The 12,490-nt window shown below is 36.8% G+C and overlaps 1 protein-coding gene across 4 annotated transcripts in view; it reads left to right on the top strand.

Moving 5' to 3' along the window:
- tafa1a (TAFA chemokine like family member 1a) overlaps positions 1 to 12,490 on the top strand; it is a 44,622-nt gene extending 32,132 nt beyond the window's left edge. The window contains exons 3-6 of one of the 4 annotated variants that reach the window (XM_084098452.1): positions 788 to 925; positions 6,158 to 6,282; positions 9,354 to 9,427; positions 9,688 to 12,490. In XM_084098452.1, the coding sequence (XP_083954578.1) occupies positions 788 to 925; positions 6,158 to 6,282; positions 9,354 to 9,380 (290 nt within the window). In that variant the 3' untranslated portion in view covers positions 9,381 to 9,427; positions 9,688 to 12,490. Of the gene's footprint in view, positions 1 to 784; positions 926 to 6,157; positions 6,283 to 9,353; positions 9,428 to 9,687 lie in introns of all 4 variants that reach the window. The other 3 variants (XM_084098450.1, XM_084098451.1, XM_084098449.1) reach the window with 3 other exon arrangements.

Below are 12,490 nucleotides of genomic sequence, written 5' to 3'. Positions count from 1 at the left end.
AAGCAGACAATAAATAAGGTGAAATAAAGAAATACAGAAAATAAAAGAAAGGTACAATTAATTAATAAAAAAATAAAGAGAATGTTATATGAATCAAGAAATATAGGCATTGAATGGAAAATTAAAAAAGGGACAAGGAAAAGATAAAGTAAATAAAGCAATATGAGATTTGAACAGGAACATGAAAGGGAAAATAAACTGACTGGGAGTAAAAAGGAATGGGACAAGGAGTAAATAAAAACAAAAGATAATGAAATGAAGTTAATATAGGATAGATATAAGGGAAATTAAATAAATAAATAAAAAGGAATTATGTTATGTGAATAAGGAAATGAAGTGGAAAATTAAAAAGGGACAAGGAAAAATAATAAAAAGGAATATTTTTATGGGAGCATAAAAAAGGAAAAATAAAATAAAAGGGACACGGGAAAAATAACAATAAAAAGTAAAGAAAGTTAATATAGGAAAAATATAGGGTGAAAAAGAAATATAGGGAAAAAATTTATTAAAATAAAATATATAATTTAGATCTAAAATGTACCTGTAAAAAATGTCTCATCTCTCATATATATCTCCCTCTTTCTCTTCTCCTCTGCTTCTAAAGCAGTGCCTCATCCTCCCTTTAGGAGTGTCTGCGGTGTCTAAATTGAAATGCATGATGAATTATGTGGCAGTTTAAGGAGACCATGAAAGATGACATGCATGAGATAATGATTGTAAATGTAGATCTACGTGGCGAGTCAGGAGTTTTTGTTTGTTTACTAATGGCTTTGTCTTCTGACAGAAGGAGGGACATGCGAGGTGATTGCGGCCCACAGGTGCTGTAACAAAAACAAGATAGAAGAGAGATCTCAGACCGTGAAGTGCTCCTGTTTACCAGGGAAAGTAGCAGGAACCACCAGGAATAAACCCTCCTGTGTTGACGGTAGGTGAAGAGACATGGCATAAGTCACCTTTCATCTTAGGTGCGAATAGCTTCCTTTGTTATGTTGATGTAACAGATGCTGACTGTTTTAAACCATCCTAGTGCAGCTGTGCAGTGGTTGAACAGGCTTGCACAGTGCAGCTGTGCTTAAACACACTCTGTGCAGCTGTGTAAAGCTGCAAGGTGCTCCAAAAGACTGTACAGCTTTTTTAAGGTTTGGTATGTTGGAAGAAACTCTGTTCAGGGTCGCTCTTGCAGTGTCCCTGCCCTAGAAAAGCTCAGATCCTCAGGGCTTTTCATTATTAATGCTCTGTCCTTATGACAAACGAGCTGCTGTAAACTAACACTTCTGGGAGAACATCTCACTCGCAACGCACCCAGAGATAATCAAAGCACATTAACTTTGACTGCATCTCACGGAGGAGCATCCGACCTTTTCCCTAAGTAAAGCTCATTAGGATATTCTTTTCTTAAAGATGACGTCTGTCGTTTTTTGGGGATTTTAAAACACTTAAATGCCTTAGTTTAAAGGGATAATTCACTCAAAAATAACATTTCTGTTATCATTTACTCATCGTTGTGTCGTTCCAAACCCATGTGACTTTTTTTCTTCCATGGAAAAATGTTAGACAGAATGACAGGCTCCATTCACTGTCATTGTATGGAAAAAGATGAATCGAAAGTGAAAGGTATGGTGACTGAGGCTGCCACTGTTTGAGGCTTATTTCTTTAAATGGCAAGGGCTAAATCAACGTTAGCATCATGATTTAATAAAAAATCTTTTGCAAACATGTCAAGACATTTATATAAATATACATTCTATAAATATTGAATAAATTAATCCAACATGAACACACTCACCGGACACTTTTTTAGGTACCGGGTTGGACTCCCTTTTACTTTCAGAACTGCCTTAATTCTTCATGGCACAGATTCTACAAGGTGCTGGAGACCTTCCTCAGAGATTTTGGTCCATACTGACATGATAGCATCATGCAATTTCTGCACATCCATTGTTAACTCCACATCAATGATGTGAATCTCCCGTTCCACCACATCCCAAAGGTGATTTATTGGATTGGGATCTGGTGACTGTGGAGGCCATTTGAGTATAGAGAACTCAGTGTCATGTTCAAGAAACCAGTTTGAGTTGATTTGAGCTTTGTGACGCGTGTTATCTGTGGTCATAAAGGGATGGACATAGTTAGTAACAATACTTTGGTGTTTAAATGACGCTCAATTGGTACTAAGGGGCCCAAAGTGTGGCATTAAAATACTACCAGAACTACTGCTGGTGACAGAACTACTGCTCACTGGATATTTTCTCTTTTTTTGACCATTCTCTAGTCTAAACCTTAGAGATGGGTGTGTGAAAATCCCAGTAGATCAACAGTTAATGAAATACATTCAAAGGTTCACCTAATAAAGTGGCAGATAAGTGCATATTTACAACATATTTAGCCTAATCTTCATCTGAAACTATAGCTGTTGCGTTTAGGATTCTGTATTAAATATTTTTTAATAAATAGTGTCTGGGTGGGGAAAGACAAACGCATGAAAGTTGACAACACAACAGAATTTGCCCACAAGACAGCAGCATCATTAAAACAAAGGCAGTTACCTTTTCAGGCTGCAATGTGTTGTCTATTCTGTAGAGGACTAGTAAAGTCCAGAGGCAGCCCACAGGCCGTGTGTTTGGAAGTTACTTTTTTTTTTTTTTTTTTAGGTATTGGTGCATGTTGTTTCTGTATTGTTATTTTACCAAAATACACAAGGATGGTCTGCACTCTGAAAAAAAACTTTATTTATCTAAAGCAACAGGGGAAAAATACAGATGTTTGGTCCAAAACCATCTTCAGTTACTTGGAACTTCATGTTGTTGCTGTTTTACCTAAAAAGAGTACAGTTTTTGACAAGAAAGTAAAAAGACAATGACAGAAAGATTCTGGAAGCGTCCACCACCAAAATCCCATATTCATTTATTTTGGTCTTGCAGCAGTAACATGAACTGATGTAACTATAATATTTTATATAAATGTGTTGAAATAATATTTTTTATTTATATTTAGGTCTATTTACATTAATTTACTAAATTTTTTTTACTTATTATGGTCTTGCAGCAGTAACATTTATCGAAGTAGAATATTTTAACGGTAATTTTAAATGTTACATTTTGTAGGATACATCTGTTGCATTTTATGGTTACCAGTTAAACTGAGATGACACATTTACTGAGATAGTGGCCATTAAAACTGGTCCATTCATATTGATGTTCTAGGATATGAGGCTGAAGGCTATCTCTCTGTCAAAGGAGTACATGACATTGAAGGCTACATGTTGTGTATGAGATGTTTTGTTTACTTTATGGAGGATAAGAGACCTAGTAAAGTGAATTTTAATGCAGAGCCCTTGCCTGAGGTTGTTTTCCATTGATTGTATTGCTCTGTAGCCAGAACAGTGTTAGATTTGTCTCATCCATGCAGTCCTGTGACTATATTGTACATGTGAGCAAAGTCTATAAAGCTTGAACGGTCATTCACTCTTTTAAAATATCCTTGGAGAAAGTGTTGAGCATAGTCAAATTAAATTTTAAAGGCCTATTCGCACAAAGAGACATGCAACTATTGGTTGAGTGCTTTTGGCTTTTGCAATTTTAATGAATGTGACTTAAGTTCAGTGCCGTTATCACGGAAATGGAGTAAGTACTTGTCAGAATATTAATAACATAAAAGTGCCTTATACAAGCTGTATACAATATTTTCAGGTATTAGTAACACTCTCTCCTGAAACGTTTGGTGTTCAATGCAAGGTGACAGCATTACAGTGATGCATTAATGTATCATATTTTAATATAATCATAATGATGCCAATATAAGATGTTCTCAACCTCCTGAGCACCTGCTTCCAGTCTCCATTTGGTCATTTTAATAAATTTTGCAAAGTGGGAAAAATTGATAGTTTTACAAGAATGCTTTTCTCTCAAGCAACTGAAATGACGTCAAACTTTCCATTGTAATGTCAGTAGATTGACCTTCATTATATACATAGAATATGGATCATATATTTTTTTCAGAATATTTCCTAAGACTACAAGGTGATTTAAGTGAACAATTCAGCATAGGATTTCATTTCAGAATAATACCTTTCATAAAATGCCACTCTGTGAAATGGCTCTACTCCTACTGACCGCAGACATCCACTGAGGCTATTCAAACACATTAGAGTCAAGTCAATTTTATTTGTATAGCGCCTTTCATAACATATCGTTTCACAGCAGTTTTATAGAAAATTGTACCTTAAAGCCCCAATGAACAAGCCAAAGGCGACTATGGCAAGAACAAAAAGTGCATAAAATGTTCAAGATGGAGAAACACTTCTTTGAGAGGAACCATACTCTGCTGGATGAAGTTATCCTTTCTTATGACAAAACGCATATTACAATAAATATAAATACATATGTGTAACACTGTGTGCTATATGTTTATTGAATTTAAAAAAAAAAAATTATGCATACAATCCTAAGAAAAGGATCTATATGGAACGTATAATGGTTCTGTCAGGTGCTTCATATAGAACATTTTAGGGGTTCAAATGGGATCAATTTATGTGTTTAATATTAAAGGGTTAGTTCACCCAAAAATGAAAATTATGTCAGTAATTACTCACCCTCATGTTGTTCCAACCCCGTAAGACCTTTGTTAATCTTCGGAACACAAATTAAGATATTTTTGATTAAACCTGAGAGCTGGATCACTCCTCCATAGGCTTCTAAGACATTATAACTTGCTGGCCCAGAAAATGTATTAAAGAGATCGTTAATATAGTCCAAGTGACTACAGTGGCTCAATCTTAAGTTTATCAAGCGACGAGAATACTTTTTGTCCGCAAAAAACCCCTAAAATAACGACTTTATCCCACTATTCATTTACTTCTCTCTGGGCCTCGAGTTAGTTCACGTAGTGTAATAGCGCAGCACTTCTGTGTTGTACGTCACACGCATCACACACATGACCAGCGTCAGCCAATAGTGAGCCTACGTGGTCACGTGCAACACAGACGCGCTGCGCAGTTATACTACGTGAAGTCACTCAGGCCCACGGAGAAGATAATGAATAGTGGAATAAAGTCGTTATTTTTGGGGGGTTTTTGCGTACAAAAAGTATTCTTGTCGCTTGATAAACTGAAGATTGAGTCACTGTAGTCACTTGGACTATATTAACGATCTCTTTAATACATTTTTTGGGCCAGCAAGTTCCAATCACTTAGCAGCCTATGGAGAAGTGATCCAGCTCTCAGATTTCATCAAAAATATCTTAATTTGTGTTCCGAAGATGAACGAAGGTCTTACGGGGTTGGAACAACATGAGGGTGAGTAATTACTGACATAATTTTCATTTTTGGGTGAACTAACCCTTTAATTCATTGTATTTTTTATTCTTTCTTAATTTTAATTACATTATTATTATTTATTTATTAAAAAACTCATAAACATACCTTAAATGTATAACCCGTTAAACATGAAAGTATTATGCAATCATTTAAGACATTTCTCCTTATATAAAACTTTATGGCCTAAAAGGGTTCTTTAAAATCAAGTCAAGAACCTAGGGTTCTATATAGAACCATATTTAACTTTTTTCCTAAGAGTGTACATTCATCTATCTATCTATCTATCTATCTATCTATCTATCTATCTATCTATCTATCTATCTATCTATCTATCTATCTATCCATCTATCTATCCATCTATCTATCCATCTATCTATCCATCTATCTATCTATCCATCCAACCATCCATTTTTCTTTCTTTGCCAAAACACAAAAAGTTATATTATGTTGAAAAATGTTGGTAACCAAACAATTTTGAACACTATTGACTTCCATTGTGTGGACACAACTCAAAATATCATCTTTTATGTTCCACAAAAGAAAGAAAATCATACAGGTTTGGAACAACACGAGGGTGAGAATGCGATGACAGAATGTTCATTTTTGGATGAAATATTAATTTAATTTAATTTAGACCATGCATAAATTGCTTAAAGTCTAAATACTTCAAATCTATCCTAAAACATTTGGAGTGGTGCAGTCAGAAAAGCATCCTTAGACATGTAAACATGTACATTTTATTTGTCAGATGGTCAAGGAGCAGTCGAGGATGGAGACTGGAACCTTACCCTGTTTTAAGTCAGATGCGAGTAAGAGTCTAACTCAATTATGATCTGCTTGCAGCCTCCATAGTGATTGGGAAGTGGTGGTGTGAGATGGAGCCGTGTCTGGAGGGAGAGGAATGCAAGACTCTACCAGATAACTCCGGCTGGATGTGCTACTCCGGAAACAAGATCAAAACCACCAGGGTGAGATTTAGACACCTGAAAGCATTCCTTGTTACTTTACATACATTACTCAAGCTACTGAACAATTCATGACTTAGTGGTGCGGTGTATGATTGCATGATGTGATTCGACTGTGTTGTGCTATTGTTTTTTGCTTATTTCACTGAAATATTTGGTTAATAAAGAACAGAACACAGAACAATAAATAAACAACCCCCATACACCTGAATGGTTGCAGCCAAGTGTGTTGGACACTGGACGTATTATAAAAATAGAAGCCCTGCACACTGCTGTAGTTCACAAGAAATCCAATATTTATTAAAATAACTGATTCGGTCATGTAACTTGACATGTAACCGGCAAAAAAATCATAGCCAATCAGAGAGTTTCTTCAGGTAGCCAATAACAATATGGTCGATGGTCATTTTTATTTAAGTTTTTTGCCATTTAGAATGTAAAGCGTGTCCCGATGGGATTAATTAAGAACAAAACAAACAAACAAACAAAAAAAACCCACTCAGGCCCTGTTTAGGGCTTGTCGACACTGAAACGTTTTCATTTGAAAACGCATCTTTATCTCTGTTTTGGACTTTCGTCCACATAGAGATGGAATTTTTGTCAACGAAGACAGAGCTTTTTGAAAACGCTCTCCCAAGTGGATAAATTTGAAAACATTGTTTCCGCGTTGTAGTGTGGACTGTGAAAACGGAGGACGCACGTTTAGTCGTGACACATATTGTACCCATAGATATCTATTAGATTAGAAAACTTTATTAATCCCTGTAAGGGGAAACTCATTTGCCACCATTGCAAATTACAAACACAGCAGAGTGTCGTGTATGTATTGGCAGTAGCAAGTCCCGTACTTGCTCTACCCCAGCAGCAGCAATAAAAGCAGCAGCAGCAGATCTATTCCACCAAGACCAAACATACAACATTGTCATACCCATTACCATGTCAATCACTCCGAGAGTTGTCATGACAGAACTTTATTTCTCGGTATATCTTGTGAACTTTTAGTACGTTTTACGCATGCGTAGTAAGGTGCTTTAAGCATTTTCAGATGTTTCAATGTGGATGAGCAACTTTTGGAAAACGCTTGAAAACGCTAGTGTGGACAAGGAATGTTTTAAAATGAAAACGCCATTTTCAAATGTATCCAGATTATTGTAGACGTAACCTTACACTAGTTTGTTTTCATTTTAAAACGCATAACTTTTGCTACGTTACGCCTGGTGTCCACACTACTCCGTAAGTTTCGACCCTTGGAAACTGAGACTTTTGGAAACGCTGCAGGCCCTGTTTTAGTTTGAAAACTCCGGGGTTGCGTTTCAGTGTAGACGGAGCAAAACTGAGACTTTTGAAAACGAAGGCGTGGTTGCCCACATTTGTTACCTAATTGGGTCTTTTGGATCATTACGTATCCTTTTCTGATTTGACAAGCCCCTATCATATAACCATTTGGTACCATTAAAACATTTGCTAACTAAACAGAATTTTATTAAGTTTAGTGAAAACATTTTACAATGTTTACATGATACAATGACTGGTAGGCTACAGTTTTTATTATTGCTTGACAAACGATTTCAATTCAATTTCATTCTTTTGATTTGATTCCAATCTTGATTCATATCGATTCATTTGGATAAATAGGTACATTCATTTTTCTCAAGAAAAAAAAAAAAACTCACCTAATGCTGTAAACATACAGAGAGCCCTGTCAGCTGGTATTATTATTGAAGGTTAAAAATAACAACTTAAATTAAATATAATGCAAATATAATTAATAATATGTAATACAGTGCACATATTTAGCAAAATACTCCTCTCTATAGCTAATTTTTCTATCCAACTAACATGCTATGGTCTTTAAAATGGCTTTCCTGATCCTGAGGTAAATGTAAACGTTATGTGACGTTCTCCAGCTGTTTTATTGACCTTTATTGAAAAACACTGATTGCTCGATTTTAAGTATGAGGCATACATTTTGGTAAGTTTAACTGGATCTTTCAACATATTGTTGATTCGTGTTTATTTACCATTCACTAGTTGTAAAGAGTAAGATATAATCACTTCACATGGCGCTTGAACTGAAGCGCTACAGAATCTGTCACGTCACATTTACAAGTGCCAAAGCGGTTTGAATTTGTTTGGATTTCGTAAAAAAATTGACAGAATCTGAACTGAGAATTTGCTTCATATCAAAAGTAACCTGCTCTGTCTTGTCTGTCAGTGTCCTCTTTTCTCTGCGTGAGAAAATGGATGTGGCGTGAGAGCGTGTGAAAAGGGTCAATTGCGTGATTCTCATTTGAAGGTGGCAGCACTGACAATAACAATGAGATGGAACTGCAAGCTTTGCTGACTTTTTTGTCTTCTTTAGCATTCATTGTACAGTTAAACTCTGAATTTTATAATACTGCAGCTGCCTACGTGTGCAAGAGGCAAGCTATTATTAGAGCAATTGGCAACTGTTTACACTTGTACTCGCATGCCCCGTGTGCATGAATGGTCATGTGACATGCGTTTTTGGTCGTGTAGTGTGGATGGAGATCTTTTCTGAAACGCAATGGAAACGCCAGTGCAACTGTCATAGGCCAGTAAGAGCTGTGCGAGTAAACCTCACTCCCCTGATCTCAAGAGGCACTCTAGTGACTGATGCTAGAGGCTGTGGTCATTAGCCTCCTTGTTAAGAGCACCCGCCGACCACGCTGGAGACTATGGTTCGAATCCCGCTTGAAGCAGGTTGAGTAGGACCGGTTACATTTGGTGCCATGAGTGAGGTTTAGGGGGTTGAGTTTAGGGGGGTGAGTGTAACTGTCGTAGGGCAGTAAGAGCTGTGCGAGTAAACCTCACTCCCCTGATCTCAAGAGGCGCTCTAGCAATTGATGCTAGAAGCTGCGGTCTTTAGCCTCATTGTTAGAGCGCCCGCCAACCACGGTTCAAATCCCGCTCAGATCAGGTTGAGTAGAACCGGTTACACCAGTATGGACAAGGATCATTTTCATTTTAAAACGCCATGTTAAAACAAAAACGCAATAGTGTGGACAGCCTCAGTATGATTTCCCCCCCTTATTTTCTTTTTCTTTCTCCAGAATACCCACCCATACACATCCTTGTAGCAGATATAGAGTCACTGGAAAGCTCATAACGGAGAAACTTTACGAAGGTTTTTGATTTTATTCCTCCTTTTTGCCTGTTCAACATGGTGATTCAGTGAAGACATAAAATGATCAATAGAAAACAAATTATGGATTTCAAAGGTGTGGGAACTATGGTAAATGTGTGAAAAAATAGTTCCAATCACATTTGGTTGTTATTACAAATAATCTCTGCATGATATGTTGTTGCTAATTATTTGAACATGAAAATCATTCTCAGATTGTTTTCATATTACTCATCCATCTTCTATTTACTTTACTTTTTCAGGGAAATATCCAAGACGACAAGCAGAATTAAGTTTTCCCAACTCGAAACCAACAGACGTGTCTAATGACTTGACATGGAGCCCTTTTCTCATAAATCCATCTGTCTCTAACACGGACACCAGACTTTCTAAGATAATCTTTGTGGGCGTGGAACTGCTGGTTCTTTCATTGTTTTGTTTGACAATTGTCAAATATTTGTTTCCTCTCAGTGAGTCCTGGATAATTAAACTCGTATCCCTTTGTGTGTGGAGTGCACTCAAACCAGCTACACCTTGCCTGAAATAATCTTCAACTGTAAAATTCTTGGATGTTCCTATGTCTCCGGAAGAACATGTTAATTCTCCTACTGTATGTAGTGAAACTGGCTTCCTGTTCATGTGGATTTTCAGAAGGGGATCGTCTTCAAGCAACTTTAATAAAGACACTTTGTGCATCGACTATGAACAAAATGCAGAGGAGCATGTCTACATTGAATGACTGATCCCATCCTATCCGGCCGGAGATGTTCCTCCATTTCTTGGAACATTATATCAGATTAAGAATTCTGAATGAATTATGGTGTGATACTAAAACCAAATAAGTCCTTAGCATGATTTTATGGGAAGTTGTAAATATAGGTGAAAGAAATGTTTTTCATAAATAAAATGAATTCAAAAAAATGGTGAGAATTATGTTACAACTATATTTAATTTGCAATAAACAATAGCTTAAATGTGAAAATAATGGGTGAGAAGGTGCAAAGGAACAGCCATGTTTACGTGTTCTTGTTCACTGTTCTATTGATTGGTTAAAGATGCTATATTTATTTTTGGGCTTCAGTACTATTTTGACAAATTGAGTCATCAAGGCTTAACTGAAGTGTTCTCAAAATGTACATGTTTAATGAAAAACTAATAGACCATTACTTTGGCTACAGCAATATATAAAAGCTGTGGATTTATTACTGAAGTTAATGAAGCCTGATTGAAATATGCTGGTGCATGCACATATAAAATACCATGACATTTAAATATTCTGAATCAAATTCATTTCCCATTGTTCAAATATACCTTCATTAAATGGTACAAGACCATCTAAGGTCTAAGACCATTCTGTATATTAAAGGTTCTGGTCATTTGAATGGACTGGAGAAAAGAGGGTTGAGAGGGTATTTGAATGTGTAGGCAGGTAGTCTGCACTGAAGGACACTGTGAAAATTCTGACACCCGCTGGGACATTTACCTGTCGTTTACATTCAGAAATAGTCCTCTCCGCTCGGAGCAGCTGAGGGCCAGAGCACGCACTCACTCTGAATATGTAGTTCTAGCATTTTAAGCAGGGAGCTGGGAACATAAGAGCCTCGGTGTTGCTGTCGGCATGCAGAAAGGAGGCTCTAACTACAGGCTGAGTGAATACAGATCACTACATTTACAGTCCTCCACATGGGACAGCAGAGGATGAACTTTAGCCCTCACCTTCAGTGGAGCTTTAGTGGAATTTCAAACAGTTGACTCCAGAATATCAGAGTGGAAAAATTAATAGGCTACACAGAAATCTTAAGCAAATACCAGCATTTTCTCTTGCAGGCTGAGCTTTTGTTGGAGAGGTCTTCAAATCATGGTTTTTGCCAAATGGAAAAAGTTCCTTTGTGTTGTAGAAAAGATTTACAATACAAAGAGGAATCATAGTATTACCATTAAGATACATAAATGAAAGGAAATGAGCTCATCTACAAATATCATTATACAATAGTTTTAGTTCTAAAATTTGATTGGCTAGTGCTTGTGGTAACGTACTGTAAAGTTTCAGGAGTGACAAGTGCATTTAAATATGGGAGCTGAATTCCCTAACGTATCGTTCCGTGTGTATGGGTCTATGGGCGGGTAAATGTATGGAGGGGGGCATAGATTTTAAGGGGGCAAGCTTAAAATCGCTTAGAGCACCTTTAAGTCAGTAGGTGGAGAGTAGGTGGTCTTTTGTGGCTGTTCGAACGCATTTGACCACATGAACATCTACACTATGAAAGCAATCTGGTCAAACGTGGTTAACTACCTCTGGAAGTGGTCGAAAGTGCACAAACTTTTTAGACCGTTTACATCTGTTTTTAGAATCGTCCACTTGTGATCCAATCAACCAAAACGCATCTTAATAGGCTACCAGGTGTAAACAGGATCATAAAGTGATCTAGTTTACGGAGTTAATAAAGTAGGCAGGTGTGGGTCGCAATATTTTGGTCATGTTTTCAATATTAACCATTTGGATTTATCTGGGTTTGCTATGGGCTTGTTCTTGTTTGCTGTTTTTTTTCTAGCAAGATCTGGCAAAACGAAAGTCAACGCTCATACAACTTGCCCTGTGGTTTTCTTGCTTGTCACACACGGCTACATCTCTGATGCACATTTAAAGATGTGGCATACATATCTATGGTCACTGCCTGCATTTTTCAGGAGTTAATTCGGTAGTAGATTGTGGTTGTCAATCCCATAAATTACTGAACTGTGTGTGTAGCCTACTGAACGGATCAAGCACTAAAAAATGATCTAAGAACCGAATTTATGCAGTGTGTAAGTGGCCACATGTTTGTATCGAGCCGCGTGTGTTTGTGCGCTCTGGACAAACTGTCATTCTGTGCATTAGTGGTGGGATTTTTACAGTGTTTCTTTCCGCAGTGTACATCTTTGCTAGAGATGGGTGAGTCACTGAATGATTCATTACATTTTTCAAAAAAACTGATTGTTTTTTAATGACTGTTTTTATGAGTGAATGATTGGAGTTATTTCAACAAACTCATTCAAAAGACTGATTAATTTAGAAAATAAACAAGT

This window comes from Abramis brama (genome assembly GCF_963993115.1).
Source record: "Abramis brama genome assembly, chromosome: 22".
Lineage (NCBI taxonomy): Eukaryota > Metazoa > Chordata > Actinopteri > Cypriniformes > Leuciscidae > Abramis > Abramis brama.
Note: the sequence above shows the minus strand (reverse complement) of the source record. Positions and strands in the feature narration are given on the sequence as shown.